The sequence below is a fragment of the Pleurodeles waltl genome, chromosome 6 (assembly GCF_031143425.1).
Source record: "Pleurodeles waltl isolate 20211129_DDA chromosome 6, aPleWal1.hap1.20221129, whole genome shotgun sequence".
Taxonomy (NCBI): Eukaryota; Metazoa; Chordata; class Amphibia; order Caudata; family Salamandridae; genus Pleurodeles; species Pleurodeles waltl.
The window spans coordinates 77885936-77910785 of record NC_090445.1 but is presented as its reverse complement, the minus strand read 5'-3'; the positions used below and the strand labels follow the sequence as shown (position 1 = coordinate 77910785).

General features: G+C 48.4%; 1 protein-coding gene across 5 annotated transcripts in view; it reads left to right on the top strand.

Annotated features, from left to right (window-relative positions):
- Nucleotides 1-24850, top strand: part of LOC138299241 (uncharacterized) — a 195082-nt gene that overhangs the window by 86735 nt on the left and 83497 nt on the right. For 4 of the 5 annotated variants that reach the window (XM_069237371.1, XM_069237372.1, XM_069237368.1 and 1 more), the window contains 2 exons: nt 11518-11772; nt 14834-14989. In XM_069237371.1, the coding sequence (XP_069093472.1) occupies nt 11518-11772; nt 14834-14989 (411 nt within the window). The remainder of the gene's footprint in view (nt 1-11517; nt 11773-14833; nt 14990-24850) is intronic. The other variant, XM_069237373.1, reaches the window with a different exon arrangement.

Genomic DNA, 24850 nt, shown 5'->3' with positions numbered 1-24850 from the left:
TTTCGAGGCTTCATCAGCCAAAGTATTCCCAGCAACGTGTATTCCAACGCGCTGGTGTCCAAGAGTGTGTACAACATGGACTTTAGGTAGCGTCTCCTTCAGGTCTGCTACCTTCCCCCACAGCAGTTTGTGCTTTATGGCAGTGTTCCCCAACCCCCGGGCCGCGGACCGGTGCCGGTCCGTGGATCAATCGGCACCGGGCCGCCCGAGGAACTTCAACTTCATTTCACTGTGGCGGGCGGCCGAGGCGCAGAGCATTGCGCCTTCCCAAGCGGGCCACGGAAAATTTTTCAAACATTTACCGGTCCGCGGCGATAAAAAGGTTGGACAACACTGCTTTATGGTGTTGCCCTTTGAATCTCTGAACCCATTCAACCGCCAGTAATGCAAATATTCATTAAAAGACTGGACGCAATAATAAGAATCACAAACAAGCAGTGTAAACTGTGCCGGATCCGTATGTTCCAAGGCCAGCAATAGAGCTTTCAGCTCAGCCAACTGTGCAGTGCAGTCCCCCAATAATTGTGTATAAGTATGTTGAGGGCAGAACTTCTCCCCCTCCATATGGCCGCTCACTACTACACATGCAGCAGAATATTGGTGTTTTGTCCCCACCGCCGGTTGCGCAGAGCCATCGGTGTACATAACTACTTGATATTGATCAATAGGCAACATGCCAGCGGGAACTGGGTATTCAATTTCATATTGTAAAAATTCCTGTGTCTGTAGCTTTGGGTCGAAAATGTAATCTACATCAGTGGCTGTTAAAGACGTAGCCCATTGTATCCATCGCAGATGTAATGCTTTTGCGTTAGGAACACTCGCTTTCGTTACAGCCTCTAGGGCCGGAATGGGGGAAGCGACAGTAATGCATTTACCCTGGGCAAGAGGTCGTTCCTTAATAACAGCCATCTGTACAGCTGTGAGAATCTTCTCTGTTGGTGCAAATCGTTGTTCTGCATTAGAATACAAGTGAGACTTGTATCCTATCGGGACTGTCTCACCTTCATTAAAGGTGACATACGTAAACCCAACGGCCCCAGCTACAACCCTGATGCCCAAATGTGTCTTATTGTCCCGTGTGTGTATATGCTTTACAGCTAGTAGATCAGTCTGCAAGTTTCGAAGAGTATGTGTATGCTCAATCGTCCAAAATCTGCTTGAAAAATCCAGACAAATTAATTTGTATAATGGTTTTATGCGTGTAGCATAATCAGGAATGTAAGTTCTGCCAAAATTTAGAAAGCACAACAATGATTGGAGTTTCTTAATCGAATTAGGAGGTTGCAATTGTGCACATTTTTCTAAAAACTGTGGCTCTAGGCTCTTACCTTCGTTCGACAGCTCATATCCCAAGAAAATGACGCTGAGGAAGGCAATTTTCGACTTTTTGAAGTTAAATTTGTAACCAATTTCGGCAATCCCTACAACAATGCGGGCTACCCGTCTTAAATGTTGTAGTAACTCGTCATCTGTGAGATATATATCATCGACATATGACAATGCTTCAGGGTCCAACTCGTGCAAAATTTCAGTCACACGAGCCAAACAGTCCTGGGCTATTCTTATACCCCTGAGGCAATCAACAGAATTTTTTCTGAGACCCAAACGCACTAAAGCTCGTAAAATCCCTGCTTTCGGGTGCTATATTCTGGCAGAAGAAACCATTCAAGATATCCAAAGTTGTTTTGTACTTTTTCCGCACAATGTTATTCATTAGTGCTGCGCTATGTGAATTTTTTATAGCATATGTGCCTGTATGTCCGTTCAAATGTCTGTAGTCCAACACTATTCTATAAGAATGGTCCGGTTTAGCTACAGGGAATAAGGGATTATTCATCGGCGAGACACAGGGTTCAATTACTCCCTGGTACTCTAACTGTGTAAGTATGTCCCTCACCGATGTCCTTGCTTCATGTTTTATGGGATATTGCGGTTGTGGCTGAGGTTCGCCTTTAATCGGAATTACATGATACGGAGAATCCCTATCCCACCCCACGTGATTTCTATATAAGGCAGATGCTTGGGCTAGAGCCCATTTGATGCTATAGGACTCTGCGAGTTCCCCTGGAACAAGTGGTGAGAATGAAGGTTTAATAACCTCCTCCCCAACTGGACAGCTGCGAACAAAGTCAGGTGGTCAATCCTGTTCGGCCAGCAAAATGTCATACATCTTGACTACACGATGCCAAAAGATAGCATTTATAGTGCGTTCAATGTCTCCCTCCAATTGTAAAGCTACCGTATATACCCTATCGGGATCAAAGACACGCATATCTGCTGTTTCGACTTGTATGAAGTCATCAGTTGCTTTCACCTCCAGATGCTCTAGAAGATTCCGGCGAACTATTGTGACCTCTGCCCATGTCTTGTTCTTCAAGAGAACTCTCTTCCTGAGTGGCATGTCTGAGACTGCTGCCACCTTTTTCTTTTTAAACTGTTGTTTCTGTTGGATCGGTTTCTCTTCCTTCTTGACAGAAACCTCCGAAGAGTGTTGTGATTCCTGTCTCGGTTTCATGTACTCTGTCCTCCGCTCTGACCGCCCACCTCTCTCATTTCTCTTTTCCGATGAGTCCTGAAAGGAACGAGATTGGCGTGTATCAGTGTATTGATATCTATCAGGCGTCTTCAAATTATCCCTATTTCTGAGATTATACCTAGTCTGTGGGGTCTCCGGTCTCAGAGATTCTCCCCTTTCTTTTTTAGGTGTTTTTTCTCCCAGCGCTTTTTGTTACCCTCAGGTTGCTGTTTAGTAGTGTCTTTACTAACTTTCCCTTGAAACTGTGGTTTCTGTGGTCTAGCCCCTAGGCTATCTCGACCGATACTGGAATATGTTTCCGCTATTATTTTAGGCAGTTCCTGCTCCTGATCTAGTTGCGGGACGCCACGAAAACGCATGCGCACCGCTAGTGCTACTGCCTTCCCTTTTAGATTACTCAATATAATTGAGGAAACCGTGGCAAAATTACCCATCAGTTGCATTCCCAAATCTAAGGCCGGGGCAGCCCCATATTCATCCTGAATTTGTTTAAGCACTTCCGGTAAGTTAGCCAATGTTGGTGTATCGTGTGCTGTAGTGTAGAGCGCGGCAAACACCGTGCCCCATGTTTTACAATGTTCCACTGTGGGAACCATTCCAAACGGTAAACACATTGTTAATACCCTATGTTTATCCTGAGGTCCCGTATGGGGAAATACTGCCTCCAGCGTATTAATTTTTTGCGCCAACCAAAATGGAGTCTCCTCCCGTTTGGCTGGAACTTTACCCATGATAGTGTGTACAGTCGCCGGATTTATACCTGGAGCGACTGCATGTTGTTGCGCTGGAGCAGCACGCGCTGGGTTTGTATTTAGTGTCTGCATCACAAATTGTACTAAGCGTCTATATGTAGCCGTTAAGTCTGTATATAAACGACGAACTTCAGCCACCGCCATGTTTGCAACCGCTGGATGTGGTGTATATGTGGCCAATAAAGGCCAGGTCGGACCATCATTACTTAGTGGACCCAACCTAACCGGTAATATTGTATGGGGTAGGGCGCCCTCAAGCCAATTATTATGTTCCTGATAAGATAAAGGTATCTCCAAATATGCGCACGCCCTGCATTGTCCAGGCGCGTTTGCAGTCGTATAGGTGTGAAATGTATTTGAATTACCATCAGCTGCTGGAAATGTGACCCAAGAGTAAAAAAGTTCTGTTCTATAAGCTGCATGGGAGGCCACCACAACTGTGACTGGACCCCACTGGTTCGTAAGACCATGCGCAAGCAAATGCGCTGTGAGTGGTTGCTGCATATTAAGTGCTATTTGTATTGCCTGGGGATTCGCCATTATGAAAACAGCGACAGTTCAGAGAAGGCACACCAGAAACGGGGTCTTTTTCCTTTCAGAGTTCAAGCTTGAACAACCATCCGCTATAACCAGGATTTACCTATATCGCGGTGGCGGAAGTCCTCAGTGCCACGGACGTCTCCGTTAAAGGAATCGAGGAATCATTGTAATATGAGACCGAGAGAGACCGGTGGACCAGAAAATTGGAGCCAGACCAATCGTTGGCGGTGCTATGTCGCGTAGGCTCTCATTATCCTAAATGAGACTACTGGATTTTGGGGTATGAGGGTCGTTCTTGGTGTGGGGGACTAAGTCTAACTCACGGAGAAGGATCCCTGTCACCCTAAATCCGGTTTTGCTCTGCCTATCTAGCAGTGCCTCATCACTCCCAAGGGGAAGGGATGATTGGGCAGCCGAGCGCATGACATCATAGAGCTTCTCAGGGAAGTCGTGGTCACTCAGATCCCAACCAGCTCTCTCATACACAGTGTCGTCTCATATACAAATGACAAAGGCAGTTTAAGTTTTATAGATTGATTTATTAAAACGACCTCATTTTAGATAATAAGGCATGAGCCGCAATAACCAGAAACATACAACACAGTAGGATTGAAATAGTAACGAGAAGAGTGAAACATAAGAATAACGCTATCATAGTGTTAACGGATTACGTTCTCTCTTACTAAGTTATATTTTGAGCACAGCATGTTAAGCTCTAAGCTTGCCTGTCAGATTCCCTGGGAGGACATCAACCCTCATACCTGAGCAGAGGCCTGTGATCTGTATCAGCATCTGCAACAGGGCAGTCAGCGTCTAGTTGTGGTTCCCTGGTCGCAATCTCCCTCTTACTTGTATTAGGACTAAGAAGTGTTTTTATAACTAACATGTCGATGTGCTAACAAATGTCCCTACGTAAGAATGTGTATCGTCTACAAACCCAAAGACTAAACTCCTACCATGTCTATCGGCAATGTACCAGACTATATCCTTGACTGAAGCACAGAGTGAGCAAGAATGTATTATTTGAGAACTCCGGTGCTGAAGTAGGCTAAATAGTGTGATATAAGCAATTAAAACAAGACCGTGAAACTGGCTATTGAAAACTAACAGTACGAAGCTGAATAAAACGCATCTAGAGCAAAGCGCACAGAGGCCCAATGCTTTAAGCAAACGAATAAAATGCATCTAGGGCAAAGTGCACAGAAGCCTAATGCGTTACGCAAAGGCTACATAAAAATGGCTACACTACAGCCCTAAAACTGATTCTGAATCTTTAGACAATGACTCCTCATCTTCTGAGTGGAAAATGCATATAAAAGTGGATTCCAAACCAGCTCTCATTGTTCTAGTGCCACATTTTTCTTGACCAAGAAAGGGATTGCGCCAGAGAGTACTTGAAGATCTGCTGTGCCACCAGGACTGGCGTCTGCCTGACAGGAGAATTCCACTGTGTCCCTGTTATGAAGAGCACCCATTAATAGCTGACTTTCCCAAGAGCAAACCAGAAGTGACCCATGCCTTGATAGCTCTACCCCACCCCCTGTCGTCAGGGCTGGCTTTAGGGCGGTGCAAGGGGTGCGGCTGTGCCGGGTGCTGACATGGATTGGGGGTACTGACCTCAGGCGGTTGCTGTGTTTATCAATAACGTACGAAAGATGAGATTTAAAAGCACCTTGTGCGTCCAGCCTTCAGGAAACAATTCAAATGTCAAGATGCCTCTTGTGATTAATGTTCCTGCCAGGGAGAGAGCTCGGAGTTTTGTTGTTATAGCGTAGAGGGTTAATATGCCTGCTGCAGCGAATAGAACTATATTTTATGTTACTAGCTGAGTGGATTGGAAAAGCCAGCCTTTACAAGCGCTTTAAAACAAATGAATGTATGTGAAAGAGGGGCTATGGAGAGATGAGGAGCACATTTGCCGGGTGGTAGTGAGTGAATCCGAGGAGGTGGTCATGGGGTGAGGGGTGCCAGAAAAGACTACCACACAGGGCGCCACCAGCGCTAAAGCCTGCCCTGCCTGTCTTTCTGCGCTTGTCTCTTGTGATCTGTTTCAGGATTTTACCAGATCAAGAATTCCCTTGTTACCTGTCTGCTACGGACTCAAGAGTGGTGCTGAGTCTGCCAATGTAGAGAGCAGAAGCTGCTTCGCCCCCAGAGTGAATCCTTGATTTGCCCAGAAGCCACAACTGCTGAAGAAATACCACTGCAAGAGACCAGGCTAGTAGGCTGTGACCACCTAATCTGTACAATTGTTTGCAGCCAGCCAGAAGGGCCACTACTGCTGAAGACAAGTGTTGCCATCCAAATCGGCCTCACCAGATCCACTCCTGTGAACATAATCCTAAACGAGACTGCTCCCACTGCCCCTGCAGCCAAGGAGCCAAGGCCTTTAGGGCAGGAGTGTAAACCACATACACTGCACAACCCGACCTACAGCGTTATCCAGCAGCTAAAAGGTGGATTTAGCCTGCACCTGGAGCAAAGAGACGTAAACACACACACAGAAATCTGTAGTGCACACTTAAGCCCTTTACCAAAGGATTACAATAATTGTGAAACTGAGTTGTCCATTTGACCAGTGAGATTATTTGACGCTATCTGTACCTGTGCCAAATCTTTTCTAAACCTTCAGAGTGTTGGAGCCTGCAGAAACAGGATGTTGACCCTAGCAGGAAGGATAAAGAATACTGAGAAAAAGAGTTGCATTGCGTCTCACTGCTAAAGGCAACTTAATTTGTAACTCAGTATGATGTTTCCATCGAACTGTGTAGTTTTTAGCTCTGCTGCGAGAAATAACTTTCTTTTTACATAGAAGGTAAGCAGTGGGCTAGACAATGTTATTGTTTCTCTTGGTTGACTTGATTTCTGAGCTCTAGCCATCCCTCCTCCCCACACTAGTTCCCTGAGAAACCCTGTGACTACTTGCCATAAAAAAAAACTGTATTTGCCACAGTTTGTAGGGCCACATTTGGGGCTCAGTGGCCCTGCCTGCTCTTTGGCCTCTCGAATTGAGTCTGACTCACTGTAATTAATTCACTCTCCAGGACACCTGTGCGCTTTTACAGGCGTATATCGGTAGCTCTGTGATATGAAGCGTGAAGAAGGCGTAATCAGTCAGTGATTAAGTCAATATTATTAATTTACCTAGAGAATTGCACAAGTTTTGAATATTAGTGAAGTTATAACTATTAAAGAAAAACACATTTCGGTCTTATCTAACCCTTTGTATTCTATATTAACAGCTTTTTTATCATGTATCCTTTTGAATTCCTTTGTTGAAACATCTTTCAACAAACGTTAGCAATATTGATTTTTTCACTTTCTAGGATCCGTATGCGAGATGTCTGCCAAATGTATGATTTGTAACAGTGCTGAAGCCACAAAAGCAAAGTGAAGTATGTCTACCAAAATCATTAGCTATGCAGGATCAACCAGCTCTAAAGCTGGAACCTCAGAGTAACTATGGTCTGGACTTTCTCAGTGCAGGGCATTTCTAGCTTCAAATGCTGTGACGGATGAAATTTAGACAGAAATAGACTATCTCAATTTCTTGGGATTGTTGAAACCATAATTGTTATGTTTATTCCCTCTCATTTCTGTATATCCCATTGGTGAAGCAGTTTGTGGACCCCCCCCGATGTAGCCTCGCTGTAAGAAAGCTTCGAAATGTAAGTTGATTGTAATTTGAAAAGCCAAAAGAAAGGCCTTAAAGTGTCTCAATATTCTTCGACTATTTGGCTGCAGCACAAAAGTGAGTGCGATGAGGAACGAGCTAGGGAGCACTAGCTGCCAATAACCATCTGCCACTGCAACAAACTCCGGCCCTCTAATTAAGTGCACGTTTAAAAGATTCAAGGAAACAGGCTCACGGTTTTAACAAGGGAGTGCATACTTCCATTAAAAACAAGCATTTGCAATGCAATGGGTCTCGCGTTTGCTCGAGTTAGAGCTATTCGCATTGTAAATTCCTAACTGGACTTTTCTTGCCATGTACATTGAAAATGAAATCGGTTCGCCCTCATCGATGCAACCGACGACATCAGGACCATGCTCGACAAATGCGAAACTGCATCCCTCATCCTCCTAGACCTCTCAACCGCCTTCGAGACCCGTCTGCCACCACACCCTCCGCACACGCCTCCACGACGCAGGGATCCGCCACAAAGCCCTGGACTGGATCACATCCTTCCTCTCCAGCAGAACCAAGACAGTCCGCCTCACTCCCTTCCTCTCTGAAGCAACCAAGACCATCTGCGGCGTTCCCCAAGGATCCTCGCTCAACCCAACCCTTTTTAACATCTACATGGCACCGCTCGCCAACATCGTCCGATCCCACAACCTCAACATCATCTCCTACGCTGGCGACACCCAGCTGATCCTCTCACTCACCAAGGACCCCGCCACCGCCAAAACCAACCTCCACAACAGGGTAAAGGCCATCGCCAACTGGATGGAGAGGAGCCGCTTAAAACTGAACTCAGACAAGACGGAGATCCTCATCCTCGGCTCTAACCGCTCCAAACACTCCTGGTGGCCAGCTGCCCTTGGAACCGCACCAGTGCCACCAACCACGCACGCATCTTAGGTTTCATCCTAGACTCAACGCTCACCATGACCCAGCAAGTCAACGCCGTCTCATCTTCCTGCTTTAACACCCTCTGCATGCTCCGCAAGATCTTCAGATAGATCCCCACTGAAACAAGAAGGACGATCACCCACGCCCTCGTCAGCAGCAGACTGGACTACGGCAACGCACTCTGCATGGGAACCACGACCAAGTTCCAGAAAAAACTGCAGCGTATAACGGAACGCCTTCGCAAGCCTCATCCTCGACATCCCACGCCGCAACCACATCTCAGCCCACCTGAGAGACCTACACTGGCTCCCCGTCAACAAAAGGATCACCTTTAAACTCCTCATCCATGCTCACAAAGCACTCCACAACGCCGACCCTGCCTACCTCAACGAACAACTCTCCTTCCACACTCCCAACCGTCAACTCTGCCCCGCCAACCTCACTCTCGCCACTGTCCCTCGCATCCACCGAACTACAGCCGGTGGCAGATCTTTCTCCTACCTCGCCGCCAAGGCCTGGAACTCCCTCCCCGTCCACCTACGACAGACCCAGGACCTGCTGACCTTCAGAAAACGTTTCAAGACCTGGCTGTTCGAACAGTAGCACTTCCCTTCCCCCCCCCTCCTCTCAGCACGCTCTACAAATAATTGATTGATTGATTGAAACCGTTGACATAAGCGAGCCGCTTCAAAGTGCCACAGCCGCCATGAGCGGGAAGGAGAGACACAAAAGGAAAAAGACGTTTGCTCAGTCATACATATTGGCAAACATTCAATTATCCTTGTAACAGTGTCAATGGCCAAGGCGGTAACAAAAGTGCCCCAAGGAGGAAGCATTTACCAATGATAACAAAGGGTTTTTGAAAGGCAAGCCCATGAACGAGTCATAGTGATGGGCGTGCGGTGGGCATGGCTAAAAGCCCACAGATAGATTACAAAATGTCAGAGCGCTCAACCTAAAATAGAATACTCTTGCTGGCCCCTGCACCTTGTCTTAGCTTTATTTAAGTATGTACCTATCTGTGAACTCTTGAAGTCATTTAGGAGAGGCTCAATCCATCATGGTGGCTCAGAAATTTTCAAACCACTTCTTGAACACTGCGTAGCATGCATATTGAGAGACATGTTGAGACTTGCTGGTCCAAATATACCCTAGGATCGGAGATGGTGATATGGTTGAGGTCAAAAAAGCCAAGGCCACAGACTTCTCACCATCCAAAAAATTATGCAGCCAAAATTTCACTCAGTCCCTAATCAGTGATATTCTTGGGATTGGCGGTGCCCGTAAATCAGAATGTTAAGGATGTAGGCAGGGATTTGATTGCAAATGGGCAATCAGTTGAGAGATTACCACATTTTCCGAAATTTCCAATAAGGAAAGTAAATTTGCCAGTTTCAAATAGTTGTCACTGAATACTAAAATAGTCACAACCTAAAAATGGGAGCAATCTCATCTGATATTTATTATATTTAAATAGTTATAATTTATAGGCATCCTAGATATCCTATCCACCTCACTGAATTTTAATATTCTGTAAATTGTCGAACCCAGCATTGCATCCTTCTGCACCGCTCTACCACCCTTTTTCCTTATCATTTTTTAAAATGAATATCTGTCTATTTATTTATTTTGATAAAAGATGTACATGAAAGTAAAGCAATAAACCACCTGAAAAAAAGTGCCTGCACTCATGAAATTGGCTACAATTTCCTTCTACCTGGGGAAATGCGTAACGTCTTCCTGGTGCAAGAATTTAGGACTGAATACCTTTCCACACTAAAGCACAACCTGTACTTGTGACTCCTAGACTGTTACGTGTCTTTGCAAGCTTTGAGAGGTTTCATTAATCTCTATTTAGTAATCATTCTAAAATGATCTTCCGTATGTTAACAGATCAGTGTGTTGATTTTAAACATATTGATCACTCTTCTGAAATGTCTTTCTGTTTTCTTAAACTTTGGGACTAGACATGTGGGAGAACAGGAATTACACTGTGGCAGGCTACTTATTGGTAACAGAGATTTCCCACTGTTAAAGCAGCTGTTGTAAAGTTGCCAGGAACTGGTATTTCACCGGAACACAACAGCTGTTTCAAACACAAGGTTAAGAGACACTTTTTGGGGAAGGAGCTGCTGTTAGAAACGGAGGATGTTCCTTTTCGGCTTCATTACCTGGTCTGCCTCTGTTCTTTGCAGTTCCTTCTGAGCACCTACTAACTGTTCTGCACACATGCAGGGCTAATGAGTTGTTAATATCTGTACTGCTTGTCTTCACTGGCATTCCTCCAACCTCGCTGAGCTTCCAGTAGTTGATCTGCCTGTGTTCCAAACCTGTTTTCCCTCTGGCTGTAGTGCCAGAATGTGGTAACTCAGAGGAGTGTCAGGGGACACAGAAGGAAGTTGCACCACATTGCCAGTGCCTCCCAAGTTCTGCACACCCACAGCCCACATGCACTTATAGTCTACATAGTTCTTAGAACTCCTCTTCCTCCTGCTGTCCCTTTGACTGCTGCATCAGCCTGCCGTGCCAATCTCTCCTGGGTTCTTAATAACTGGTTTGTCCAGTGTGCATTGGGAATGGTGGTGTGGATGAGGTTGGGGTTACCAGAATTTGGGAGCTCAGAAGGAACTGGTGCTGCATGTGGAGGATCAGGTAAAAGAGTGCTAGAGAAAGTGGTATTGTCTGCTATAAGTGGGAATCAGTTCTGTACAGGGGCCGACAGCTTTTAGTAGTTCAGGAGGAACAGATAATATGTGGATCAGGACTTAGTGATTCAGGCAAAACCTTTACTGCCCTAAGGCAGGAGCTTTTGGGTACTTTAAAGGAGCTGATGCTGTACATGGATGGACAAGCTTTTTGTAACTTGAAGAATTGTCAGCTATCTTGGACCAGATTCTTTTGATAAGCCATTTTAAACAGGCATTACTGTGATGCAGAACAACTACTTCTTCCAGTGGTGTTCTCTACGGTGGTCTTGTTGAACACTTCCTGGGCTTTTCATCAATTTCTCTTCATGTTGTCCTATTCTTTTCTCATCATAAGTCTGATCTACCATTCCATGTTGAGGCTGCCTTGTGGCCGCAGCTTATCATCTGTGTTTTTGTACACAGGACCTGAGTATCCTTCTGAGGTCACCAACAAGTCCAAAGAGAAATGTTGGTATGAGGACACCTTCCCTGATTCTTTCCTGCCCGGCGCCTCTTCCACAAAACTGCATAAACCCTCCCCAGAGATCCTGGACAGAGGCCAGCCACAGAGGCCAACAAATCCTCAGACTTTGAACCACAAGGTGCCGACTACCACTGAGGTGCACAATACTTCAGCACAGCTAGCCGCTTCTATGTCTGCTGCAGACCAACATTCAGGTGAGTCTTGCCACCCTCCCCTGCTGAGCCACTGTTAACCAACCGGTCTGTAGCGTGTTTGGGAATTATCACCAGTAGTATGTCTCAACTGAAAGATAGATAGGAATACATGTGACAGTATCTCACGACTGGCAGACTGATAGGACGATCTAGGACGCAGCACAGCTCAGATATCCTCTGATGACCTTGGTTGGTGTATACCAGGCTCCAGGCCAGATTGGACTACGCTAGTGTACTCTTGCTGGTGCTGCACCTGTTTGAAGCTTAAAAATGTTGTTGAATTGCCCATTATGGATCAATGGACACTGTACAGACTGCTTAGTGCTCAGAGTAGTTCTGCTGCTACCAGATGCATTCTTCTGTCACACAATGAACAGGGTGAATATTGCTTGGAAGATCAATGTGAAGCCAGTGACACAAAAAAAGCATTAATCAGTATTTCTTTTGCCAGTATTGCTTTCGGATGTAATAAGCATGTTTGGCTGTAGGAATGTAAAACTGCACTTCAGCTGCTGAAACACAGTAGGGGGACTGGGAAGCAGAGGATTAAGTGCAGGGAGTCTGACTCCTGTCTACTTGGGCTAAAAGTGGTTGGTACAGAGGCTGTTGCGAAGTGATGCTTGCTGGCAATCTTTAATTCTAACACTGCTGTCCAGTGCCCAGTGTATGCGCTGTGACCTCTGAAAGATGTTACAACCCAATTGGCATATTTAACTTCCCTGTAAGGACATAGTATATTGTGCACCCCTGGCATTGACAGCTAAATGTCACTTGTGGACTGTAGCACCTATTGTGCCATCTGCTAGTTGCACTGAAAGCATGGTTTCAGATCTGGCAGTGCCGCCTTACAGAAGCAGCTTGGCCCTTGCTGTGCACACCTGTAAAAATCACCCTTTTGACAGGTAGGATAACCTGATTTTAAATTGTAAATGTCACCCTTAAGTACACCTGCCCACACAGTAGGGTGCTTAATATTTAAGGGTGGGACATGTGTGACAATAGAAATGACATTGTTTCCCTAGTGACTACTCCCAAAATACTTTGTTACTTGTCAGGCTGTACATAGGAGAAGTCAAAGTATGGATTATGCATTTCAGTTTACTGGTGACCAGTTTAATTTAGAACTGGTGACTTTTACAAGCTACAGGCTCCATTCAAAGACTTGGTTTTATATTCCATAAAATTCCAATCTAATGGTAAAGTCACCTTTTTGTTTATTAAATATACATATAAGAAATGTGAGGTCTAGACATTTACCTTTTACCTGCCTGAAGCTGCTGGAGATTAATTTGCATTAGCTCTCAAGCAACTGCCCAGTCTGTAGGTCGCCTGTATACAGTGTGACAGAGGTGTGAGAACTGCTCCAGTCAGCAGACAATGGCCTGAAATTGGAGAGGGGTTTTTTCCCCCTGGCAGTGGGTGGTCCCAGGATGAAAATTAACTTCAAAGGGACCTGCGCCTGTGACATGCAAATATTAGGTTACACTTCAATTGCTCCAGTTATTTTTCCCAGGCTCCAAGCCCACTGGGAGGAAAGCTGCCCCCAGAACTAGTTATGAGTGACCACACAGGAAAGGACTGCTCATACCCTGGCTACAAGTTTGAGTGGGCCCACAGGCCATGCACAAGGAGAAAAGAGTTCCCCGATTTTTTTTGAGGGGGGCACTATGGGATTGCTACAGGAACTACTGAAAATGGGGGTCGGGTCTCCCTGGGAACTTTTACCACATTGGTTCAGGGAGTGACCAGCAGTCACCCCCGCTAACTGGTGCCAGTCATAAATGTAGCAATTTTCTTGGAACACTTTCTGGGCCTGTGAAAGATCAGAAGAGGACTGGATCTGCTGTCTGTGACCCGAGAGGAGACCAGGAGGACTCTTCCTGCCCCCTTTTGTACCCAGGACAAAGACAGGAACTCCAAGGGCCATGTGGCTTACATGTGTGGGTACAGGTTTGAAAAACAAGCTACAAGAGGCCTTTTCCTGGAAGTACCCAGCTGACCAGTGGCAACATGGTTCTAGACTGGGCTTTGCTGTTGTCCACTCGTGAATACTCCTAGAGTCTCTAAGAGCCCTTCCCTGACATCATAGGGGCCTTAGAAGTGTACTCCTTTGGTTGTTTGGGCACCAGAATAAAGTTTGGAAGCTTTGGAAAGACTTTTCCTCTGGGAGTCCTGTGGGAAAATGTATCCTACCTGTAGTTACAGAGTTGGATTGAATTTCCGCTTTCTTCCGGTCAAGGTTCTAGCACCTCCAAAAAAAACAACAAAGTCCCATTCTACAGTAATTCTGCACTCCCTGTACGTATGGGACTTACAAAGTTTTCAGTTAGAAATCTTCAAAGCTCCAGCAGGACCAACCTGCCTGAAGTGTCTGGCCTTCAGTTCCATGGCGGTGATTACAGTTTTAGAGGCGAGAGGCTCAAGGAGGATTTTTCTTCTCAAGAAGTGACATATCCCCTTCTGTGTGGAGACTTAAACACTTATTCAAACATTTTGACTTCCAGACATTCAGCAGGACCAGTACACTTTTTGTTTTCAAACTGGGGTTCCATCATGGTCGACCTCAAATTGTGCCTGATCTATCATTTCCATAAACCATTATTTGGAGCTTTTTGGCTCTATTTTCACTTAATTCTGTCTCTCCTGTTGGACTTTTATTGATATGTTATTATTTTAGTCCGAAATAACTTCTCTTTATTTTAATATTGGTTGTAGAATTTTATTGTGTTTCATGTAACTTTTTCTACTGTCAATACTTTACACGTTGCTTTTGATTTAAGCCTGTGTTGTGTCATGTTGCCAGGGATTGAGCATATGTTTGTTTTATCTAATATGTGTGACATCTAGCAGGTTGTGGCCTTATCCTTTGAGGTGGACACTTGTCCACTTCAAATAATGATCAGTTTTCCTACAGAGATTAAATAAAAGGGGTGGTGGGAGGTAACATAACTTTTACACATGAAATTAGGGCATGGGGCCATAGCAGAGGCCATACATAGCTCAGAGCTAGTGCACAGTGTCACTTTCTGCTCATCTAGGTTTACTGTAACATACCTTGCAGGTTCCCAAGATGCCCCCAAGGTTGTTGATCCTGGCCGGAGTTTATCAGTCCCTTCGTCTGTGCCTGACTCGACCTGCATCAGGAAGCCAGCAGCAGTCCAACAAAGTAATTCTGCCACAGCACCATCAGGAGCAGATCACCAAAGACGACCCCCAGGTACTGACTTTTACGATATGGTGTTATGTAAAGCTGTTGGTCTGGGGGTATCTGCTGGAGAGATCACCTCTAGCGTCGGGGGCTGTCTCGCTCCACCTCTTGTTCTTGCTTAAAGTCATCACACAGGGCCGCATAGTCTTCCCACAGTCCACTGAAGAGATGTTCCAACAACTTGTAACACGGTGATTGGCTTAGTCAGCTTGTGAGTCACTGCTGGCATTAAGTTCCTTGTCAGAGCTTTCTCAATTGCCCATGGACAATTTAGAGGGGGTAGTTCTGCAGAGGAGGTTCTTGACCAATTTATCGCGTTAGTTTCTCCTTGATGCCTTCATTCAGAGGTCTCTATAGCTGGAGCACCACCCTCACAACAGCAGCCAATTATCAACCGGTGCATAGTCTCTTTCGCAGTCAATGAATCCTCTGGAGTGTCCTGTATACCCCACTCTTTAAGTAACGGTAAGTGATCTTAGTGGGTATCCCACCATGTTTCACTCAGAAGGCAGCAGAATAAGTGTGGAGCATAGTCTCTGCTTCAGTGGAAACCTCCAGAGGCAACTGTTCACTGTGTTGAGGTTTCAGAGAGCACGGGCCCATGTGCGGGTGATCCTGTCTCCTGGCCATTGGTTAGTCACCTGTTAATCCTTTAAGTGGGTGTGATCCATGTCCGCGTCAGCCTCACATCAATCTCCAATGACTACTGGTTAATAGGTCTAGCATGCCCCATGAGATCAGCCAATGTGTCCCCACTAGAGAGTGGGAAGCATGTCTGGCCCTTTCTTCTTGGCTGGAATCTTCTTTCGCAGGGTCACCTCACATAGGCCTGCTCACTCTGCTCCTGTCATCATTGTCAGTCCTCGTACAGCTCCACCTGAAGGCCCTTAACCCCTTGGAAGCTATGGCTGTGACTTCCATATCCATAACACTGCGAATCTGATTCTGTGGACATAGAAGTCATGTCCATATCCCAACTACCAGAGCAGCAGCTGCTGTGTGTTGCTTCGGTGTTCCTGCCTTATGGCATCCATCTGAGTCAGAGCAGGAGACGCTTCAGTGAGGCCTTAAAGAGACATGAGATACTTAGAGCCTTTAACACAATATTATTCAGGGTCAGCGATCTTTTGACTATTTTTTTCTAATTTTGATAGTAATTGTTCAAAGACCCATTGGAACCTACAGAAGGCTAATAATAAGGTTTACAGAGATATAAATCCACGGTCAACTTACAAGAAATATTTTTTTAAATAAGTGGCCTGTGCCCAACTGCTTTAGGCCAGTGCTCTTTTTAATAGCTTTCTATTTTGGGAGGTCATTAATAAACCTTTATTTTCTCAAGATGATACAGGGACCTTTAGTTCTCATATTCACCCTGAGTCTGAAGAAACTTTACAAGTCGCTTCACCAGGTAGTGTGATTCCATCTGTTGAAATCTCTAATATATATTTTTTTGCTTGAGAAAATTAACAATACTGTTGTGTGGTCGGCTAAGAAAAAAAAAAAACCTTGATGAGATACTTGTTGAGTTATATCTCTTGGAATCCACAGTCTGGTATTCCTTAGCTCACTCAAGTTATCAATTCTTCTGTTAACAAAGCTATTCGGTTATTGTGGACCAGATTTACCATAATTCCTGTTTCCCAGTAGGGAGATAGAAGCAAACCTTGTTGCTACCGACTTATCTACCTTATTGACTCAGGAGTTAGTCATTGGGCGGTTCATATTGGATAGGCCTGGGTTGAGGAAAATAGGTTATGTTTTCAGACCTGTAATATGGGTTTCAGTTAGGGGTGGTCACCAGGGACCAGTGCTTAGGTCTGTATTTTCTTTCAGTAAGCATACAGTAGGAAAATTGGATTCCACCTGTATGAGTTTCATTGATCTCCTGCGTTTGATTAAGTAAAATTTAGCTTTTATTGAACATAGGAGTTGAGGCCGACATTGTTTGTTTCGTACGAGATCTTTGTACTAAACCTTTTGCTTGTGTGAGATACAATACTAATGGTGCTTGTTCTAAGTCCTTTTTGATTAAGCATTGTGTGAGACAAAGCTGCATTCTAGCCATTTTTTATTCCTTATTTATATCAATAACCTGGAATCTGTTTTACTGGCTGACAGCATTAATTTTGCACATGTTGGGAGCTGTTTTACACCCGCAATGCTGTATGAAGATGACTGAGTTCTTTTGGCAAGAACCACATCAGAGGTTCAACAGTAGTTAGATAGCTTTGCAAGCCTTATTGACTTGCTGGAGCTTTGTACCTATTAGTCTAAATCTTGTGTTATAGTAGCTGGCCTTAGGTCCGCAAAGAGCAGATTATTTCATGCCCAAGGTAGTGTTGTTTCTAGGGTGATTATTTTTCTTATTTGAGGTTCCAGTTTGACCGTGCAGTTTCATGGCTACCTCTTTTGTCTGTGAAAACAGTAATATTTGGGGGTAAAAGGATCTTTCCACTCTACAATGGGTTGAAAATCAAATTGGTAGACATTTGTTGAGCCTATCTACTGGCATTTCTTCTAACATAACTCAAGTGTTAGGCAGGGTTTGAATATCTTTCTGATGTCTTTGCTTCTTTTGCTCTTTTCCATGTTGACGAAACAGGAATTGGAATTTAATTGGCCTTCTTTAAGGAACTGTAGGAAGTTAGCTCTATATATACTACTTCAAAGTAAGAAATAGTGTGCACAGAGTCAAAGGATTCCCCTTAGAGGTAAGATAGTGTCAAAAGTAGATAATTCTAATGCTCTATTTTGTGGTAGTGTGGTCGAGCAGTAGGCTTATCAGAGGGTAGTGTTAAGCATTTGTTGTACACACACAGGCAATAAATGAGGAACACACTCTCAAAGACTTACTCCAGGCCAATAGGTTTTTATATTGGAAAATAGTTTATTTTAAGAACCACAGGTTCAAGATTTACAGTTAATACTTTAAATGCAAGGTACTTCACTTAGATACGTTAGGAACTTTGAATGAAAACAATATCATGTACAGTCTTTGTAAAAATGGCAATAAGCTATTTTCAAAGTGGATACAGTGCAAAAATCATCAGTTCCTTGGGGAGGTAAGTAAAGATTAGATTAGGAGGTAAGTAAAACACTTACAAGTCTCAGTCCTGGGGCATAGGCAGCCCACCGTTGGGGGTTCAAGACAACCCCAAAGTTACCACGCCAGCAGCTCAGTGCCGGTCAGGTGCAAAGGTCAAAGAGGTGCCCAAAACACATAGACGCCTATGGAGAACAGGGGTGCTCCGGGTCGAGTCTGCCAGGAGGTAAATACCTTAGGTCTAGAGCTCGCCCCCCACGTCCGCAGCACCAACCTGCTGTCTCCTGCCTCTGACCCCGCCCACGCTGCTGCTAGCGTGTTCGAGGCCCTCCTCCACCCGCAGGCATCCTCCTGCGCCTCATCCCTGGTGTCTAGTGGGCTCTAGTAAGCTTCACTTGACCCGTGTGCCGCTTTCCGCCGTCCTGTAAGTGTTTTTCTAAATTTTCAGCGCCTTGCCTCCTTGCGCTTCTGCCCCCGTCGTGCCCCTTCTGATGATGCCACTTTTCGCCATCCTGTAAGTGCTTTTCTATTGTTTTTCAAGCGCCTTGCCTCCTGCGCATCTGCCCCCGTTGTGCCCCTCTGATTGCTGCACCCCAATTGTATTTTGTGCCATTAGTGTATTTTTGTGACTGCTTTTCAAATTGTGCCCGACTTTTTTGTGCCTTGTTTTTCTTGTTTTCGCCCCTTGTGCGCTCCCCCTTGCAGTTCTCTCCCTGCCGCTGCCTCCCTGCGGCCCGCCCCCCTCGCGCCCCCATTCGCCGCTCCCTCCCGCCTCCCAGCTGCTCCTCCCTCCCCCCTCCCTTCTTAATGGCTGGCGCTGCGCGTCGCGAGTGAGCGACCTCTGACCTGCCTTAGGTCTAGAGCTCGCCCCCCACGTCCGCAGCACCAACCTGCTGTCTCCTGCCTCTGACCCATGCTGCTGCTAGCGTGTTCGAGGCCCTCCTCCACCCGCAGGCATCCTCCTGCGCCTCATCCCTGGTGTCTAGTGGGCTCTAGTAAGCTTCACTTGACCCGTGTGCCGCTTTCCGCCGTCCTGTAAGTGTTTTTCTAAATTTTCAGCGCCTTGCCTCCTTGCGCTTCTGCCCCGTCTTCTCCCTTCTGATTGTGCCACTTTTCGCCGTCCTGTAAGTGCTTTTCTATTGTTTTCAAGCACCTTACCTCCTGCGCATCTGCCCCCGTTGTGCCCCTCTGATTGCTGCACCCCGATTGTATTTTGTGCCATTAGTGTATTTTTGTGACTGCTTTTCAAATTGTACCCGACTTTTTTGTGCCTTGTTTTTCTTGTTTTCGCCCCTTGTGCGCTCCCCCTTGCAGTTCACTCCCTGCCGCTGCCTCCCTGCGGCCCCGCCCCCCTCGTGCCCCCATTCGCCGCTCCCTCCCGCCTCCCAGCTGCTCCTCCCTCCCCCCTCCCTTCTTAATGGCTGGCGCTGCACGTCGCGAGTGAGCGACCTCTGACCTGCCTTAGGTCTAGAGCTCGCCCCCCACGTCCGCAGCACCAACCTGCTGTCTCCTGCCTCTGACCCCCGCCCACGCTGCTGCTAGCGTGTTCGAGGCCCTCCTCCACCCGCAGGCATCCTCCTGCTCCTCATCCCTGGTGTCTAGTGGGCTCTAGTAAGCTTCACTTGACCCCTGTGCCGCTTTCCGCCGTCCTGTAAGTGTTTATCTAAATTTTCAGTGCCTTGCCTCCTTGCGCTTCTGCCCCCGTCGTGCCCCTGCTGATTGTGCCACTTTTTGCCATCCTGTAAGTGCTTTTCTATTGTTTTTCAAGCGCCTTGCCTCCTGCGCATCTGCCCCCGTTGTGCCCCTCTGATTGCTGCACCCCGATTGTATTTTGTGCCATTAGTGTATTTTGTGACTGCTTTTCAAATTGTGCCCGACTTTTTTGTGCCTTGTTTTTCTTGTTTTCGCCCCTTGTGCGCTCCCCCTTGCAGTTCTCTCCCTGCTGCTGCCTCCCTGCCCCCCTCACGCCCCCATTCGCCGCTCCCTCCCGCCTCCCAGCTGCTCCTCCCTCCCCCCTTCTTAATGGCTGGTGCTGCACGTCGCGAGTGAGCGACCTCTGACCTGCCTTAGGTCTAGAGCTCGCCCCCCACGTCCACAGCACCAACCTGCTGTCTCCTGCCTCTGACCCCCGCCCACGCTGCTGCTAGCGTGTTCGAGGCCCTCCTCCACCCGCAGGCATCCTCCTGCGCCTCATCCCTGGTGTCTAGAGGGCTCTAGTAAGCTTCACTTGACCCGTGTGCCGCTTTCCGCCATCCTGTAAGTGTTTTTCTAAATTTTCAGCGCCTTGCCTCCTTGCGCTTCTGCCCCCGTCGTGCCCCTTCTGATTGTGCCACTTTTTGCCGTCCTGTAAGTGCTTTTCTATTGTTTTTCAAGCGCCTTGCCTCCTGCGCATCTGCCCCCGTTGTGCCCCTCTGATTGCTGCACCCCGATTGTATTTTGTGCCATTAGTGTATTTTGTGACTGCTTTTCAAATTGTGCCCGACTTTTTTGTGCCTTGTTTTTCTTGTTTTCGCCCCTTGTGCGCTCCCCCTTGCAGTTCTCTCCCTGCCGCTGCCTCCCTGCGGCCCCGCCCCCCTCGCGCCCCCATTCGCCGCTCCCTCCTGCCTCCCAGCTGCTCCTCCCTCCCCCTCCCTTCTTAATGGCTGGCGCTGCGCGTCGCGAGTGAGCGACCTCTGACCTGCCTTAGGTCTAGAGCTCGCCCCCCACGTCCGCAGCACCAACCTGCTGTCTCCTGCCTCTGACCCACGCTGCTGCTAGCGTGTTCGAGGCCCTCCTCCACCCGCAGGCATCCTCCTGCGCCTCATCCCTGGTGTCTAGTGGGCTCTAGTAAGCTTCACTTGACCCGTGTGCCGCTTTCCGCCGTCCTGTAAGTGGTTTTCTAAATTTTCAGCGCCTTGCCTCCTTGCGCTTCTGCCCCCGTCTTCCCCCTTCTGATTGTGCCACTTTTCGCCGTCCTGTAAGTGCTTTTCTATTGTTTTTCAAGCGCCTTACCTCCTGCGCATCTGCCCCCGTTGTGCCCCTCTGATTGCTGCACCCCGATTGTATTTTGTGCCATTAGTGTATTTTTGTGACTGCTTTTCAAATTGTGCCCGACTTTTTTGTGCCTTGTTTTTCTTGTTTTCGCCCCTTGTGCGCTCCCCCTTGCAGTTCACTCCCTGCCGCTGCCTCCCTGCGGCCCGCCCCCCTCGTGCCCCCATTCGCCGCTCCCTCCCGCCTCCCAGCTGCTGCTCCCTCCCCCCTCCCTTCTTAATGGCTGGCGATGCACGTCCCGAGTGAGCGACCTCTGACCTGCCTTAGGTCTAGAGCTCACCCCCCACGTCCGCAGCACCAACCTGCTGTCTCCTGCCTCTGACCCCCGCCCACGCTGCTGCTAGCGTGTTCGAGGCCCTCCTCCACCCGCAGGCATCCTCCTGCGCCTCATCCCTGGTGTCTAGTGGGCTCTAGTAAGCTTCACTTGACCTGTGTGCCACTTTCCGCCGTCCTGTAAGTGTTTTTCTAAATTTTCAGCGACTTGCCTCCTTGCGCTTCTGCCCCCGTCGTGCCCCTTCTGATTGTGCCACTTTTCGCCGTCCTGTAAGTGCTTTTCTATTGTTTTTCAAGCGCCTTGCCTCCTGCGCATCTGCCCCCGTTGTGCCCCTCTGATTGCTGCACCCCGATTGTATTTTGTGCCATTAGTGTATTTTGTGACTGCTTTTCAAATTGTGCCCGACTTTTTTGTGCCTTGTTTTTCTTGTTTTCGCCCCTTGTGCGCTCCCCCTTGCAGTTCTCTCCCTGCTGCTGCCTCCCTGCCCCCCTCGCACCCCCATTCGCCGCTCCCTCCCAGCTGCTCTCTCCCACCTCCCAGCTGCTCCTCCCTCCCCCTCCCTTTTTAATGGCTGGCGCTGCGCGTCGCGAGTGAGCGACCTCTGACCTGCCTTAGGTCTAGAGCTCGCCCCCCACGTCCGCAGCACCAACCTGCTGTCTCCTGCCTCTGACCCCCGCCCACGCTGCTGCTAGCGTGTTCGAGGCCCTCCTCCACCCGCAGGCATCCTCCTGCGCCTCATCCCTGGTGTCTAGTGGGCTCTAGTAAGCTCCACTTGACCCATGTGCCGCTTTCCGCCGTCCTGTAAGTGTTTTTCTAAATTTTCAGCGCCTTGCCTCCTTGCGCTTCTGCCCCCGTCTTCCCCCTTCTGATTGTGCCACTTTTCGCCGTCCTGTAAGTGCTTTTCTATTGTTTTTCAAGCGCCTTGCCTCCTGCGCATCTGCCCCCGTTGTGCCCCTCTGATTGCTGCACCCCGATTGTATTTTGTGCCATTAGTGTATTTTGGGACTGCTTTTCAAATTGTGCCCGACTTTTTTGTGCCTTGTTTTTCTTGTTTTCGCCCCTTGTGCGCTCCCCCTTGCAGTTCTCTCCCTGCCGCTGCCTCCCTGCGGCCCCGCCCCCCTCGCGCCCCCATTCGCCACTCCCTCCCACCTCCCAGCTGCTCCTCCCTCCCCCCTCCCTTCTTAATGGCTGGCGCTGGGCGTCCGCGCAGCGGGCGCACCGCAGAGGCAAGCCCGTCTGCGCCCGTCCGCGCCTGGACCGCACCCAGCGCCACCCCCTCTGGTCCTCACGCCCCCCGCGCCCCCTGCCTTCGATACTCGGCCAGAGAACTCCTCGCCCTCAACCCTGGCCCCTTCACAGAGTGCTTCCAGGCCACCCTGAAGCACACAAAAGGACCTTTTTCCTGCCGCACCTGCAACTTCACCTGCAACAGAACAACGAAGCCAGCAACAACCAACACAAACCACCTGCACTGCATCCTCCTCAACACACGCTCCGCACGAAAGCACGCCATCGAGCTCTGGGACCTGCTCGACACCACCGCCCCAGACGTAGCCTTCTTGACCGAAACCTGGTGGAACGACTCCTCGGCCCCTGACATCGCCATCCCTGACGGCTACAAGATCACCAGAAGAGATCGCACCAACGGAATCGGCGGAGGAATAGCCATCGCCCACAAATCTACCCTCAAGATCCACACCCACACAGACGACACCCTCAAGACAGCCGAACACCTCCACTTCCAGATTCACACGGACCCCAACACTACCCTCAGAGGAACCCTCATATACCGTCCTCCAGGACCAAGAGCCCACTTCAGCAACACCGTCTCCGACCTCGCAAGCACCCACGCCCTCGCCTCCTCAGACTACATCCTCCTGGGAGACCTAAACTTCCACCTGAGAACAACAATGACGCCAACACCGCATCACTGACCACCAATCTCTCCAACCTCGGACTCCGTCAACTGGTCAACACACCCACCCACATCGCCGGCCACACCCTTGACCCACTCTTCACTTCAAGCAACCACATCTCATTCAGCCACACCTCCGAACTCCACTGGACTGACCATCACTGCGTCCATTTCACCTTCAAGAAAAACACCGAACACCACCGCACCCCTCTACCGCCTCACCGCCGCTGGGGAAAAGTCACCGAAGATCAACTAACCAGCACCCTCGCCAAAAACCCACCACCCGACCCCACCGACCCGGACTCCGCCGCCATCAACCTCCAACAATGGATCCTCAACTGCGCCAACATCCTAGCTCCACTCAAGAGACCCCCCACCAACCAAGAAAAGAAAAAAACAGCCTGGTTCACAGACGAACTGACCACCTCCAAACGCACCTACCAGAAACTCAAGAAAAAATGGATCCTCGAGCGCACACCCGACAACCTTGCTACCCTCAAGGAAGCCAACCGTGAACACCACCAACTGATCCAACTCGCCAAGCGCTCCCACTTCACAGAACGCCTTAACAACAACGCTCACGACTGCAAGGAACTCTTCTGCATCGTGAAGGAACTCTCCAACCCCAACGTCAACGTCAACGACGTCCCTCCATCCCAGAAACTCTGCGATGACCTCTCCACCTACTTCTACCAGAAAATCGCAGCCATCCACGACAGCTTCAACACCTCACCTCCGCCAGTCCCCACCACCAACAACTCCTCCCACGCCGACCACATCACCACCTGGACCCAAGTAAACGACGCCGAAACCCTAAAGACCATGAACTCCATCCACTCTGGATCTCCCTCTGACCCCTGCCCGCAACACGTTTTCAACAAAGCCGACGCCACCATCGCCCCCAAACTCCGCAAGATCATCAACCTCTCTTTCAACACCGCTACCTTCCCGGACAGCTGGAAGCACGCAGAAATCCAACCCCTCCTCAAGAAACCTAAGGCGGACCTCAACGATCTCAAAAACTTCTGACCGATCTCCCTCCTCCCTTTCCCAGCGAAAGTCATCGAGAAGATAGTAAACGCACAGCTCGCCCACTACCTAGAAGACAACTCCATCCTAGACCCCTCTCAATCTGGTTTCAGACGAAACCACAGCACAGAGACTGCACTCCTCGCCGCCACGGATGACATCAGACAAAAAATGGACAGCGGCGAAACCTCAGCCCTGATCCTCTTAGACCTATCAGCCGCCTTCGATACAGTCTGCCACCGCACCCTACTAACCCGTCTCCACGAAGCTGGCATCCAAGATAAAGCCCTCAACTGGATCTCCTCCTTTCTCTCCGGCAGAACCCAGAGAGTCCGACTCTCACCCTTCCGCTCCAAAGCCACCAACCTCATCTGCGGCGTCCCCCAAGGCTCCTCACTAAGCCCAACGCTGTTCAACGTCTACATGGCCCCCCTCGCACAACTGGCCCGCCAGCACAACCTCAGCATCCTCTCCTACGCCGACGACACCCAGCTCGTCCTCTCCCTGACCAAAGATCCTCTCACCGCCAAAGCCAACCTCCACGAGGGCCTGAAATCCATCGCCGAGTGGATGAGC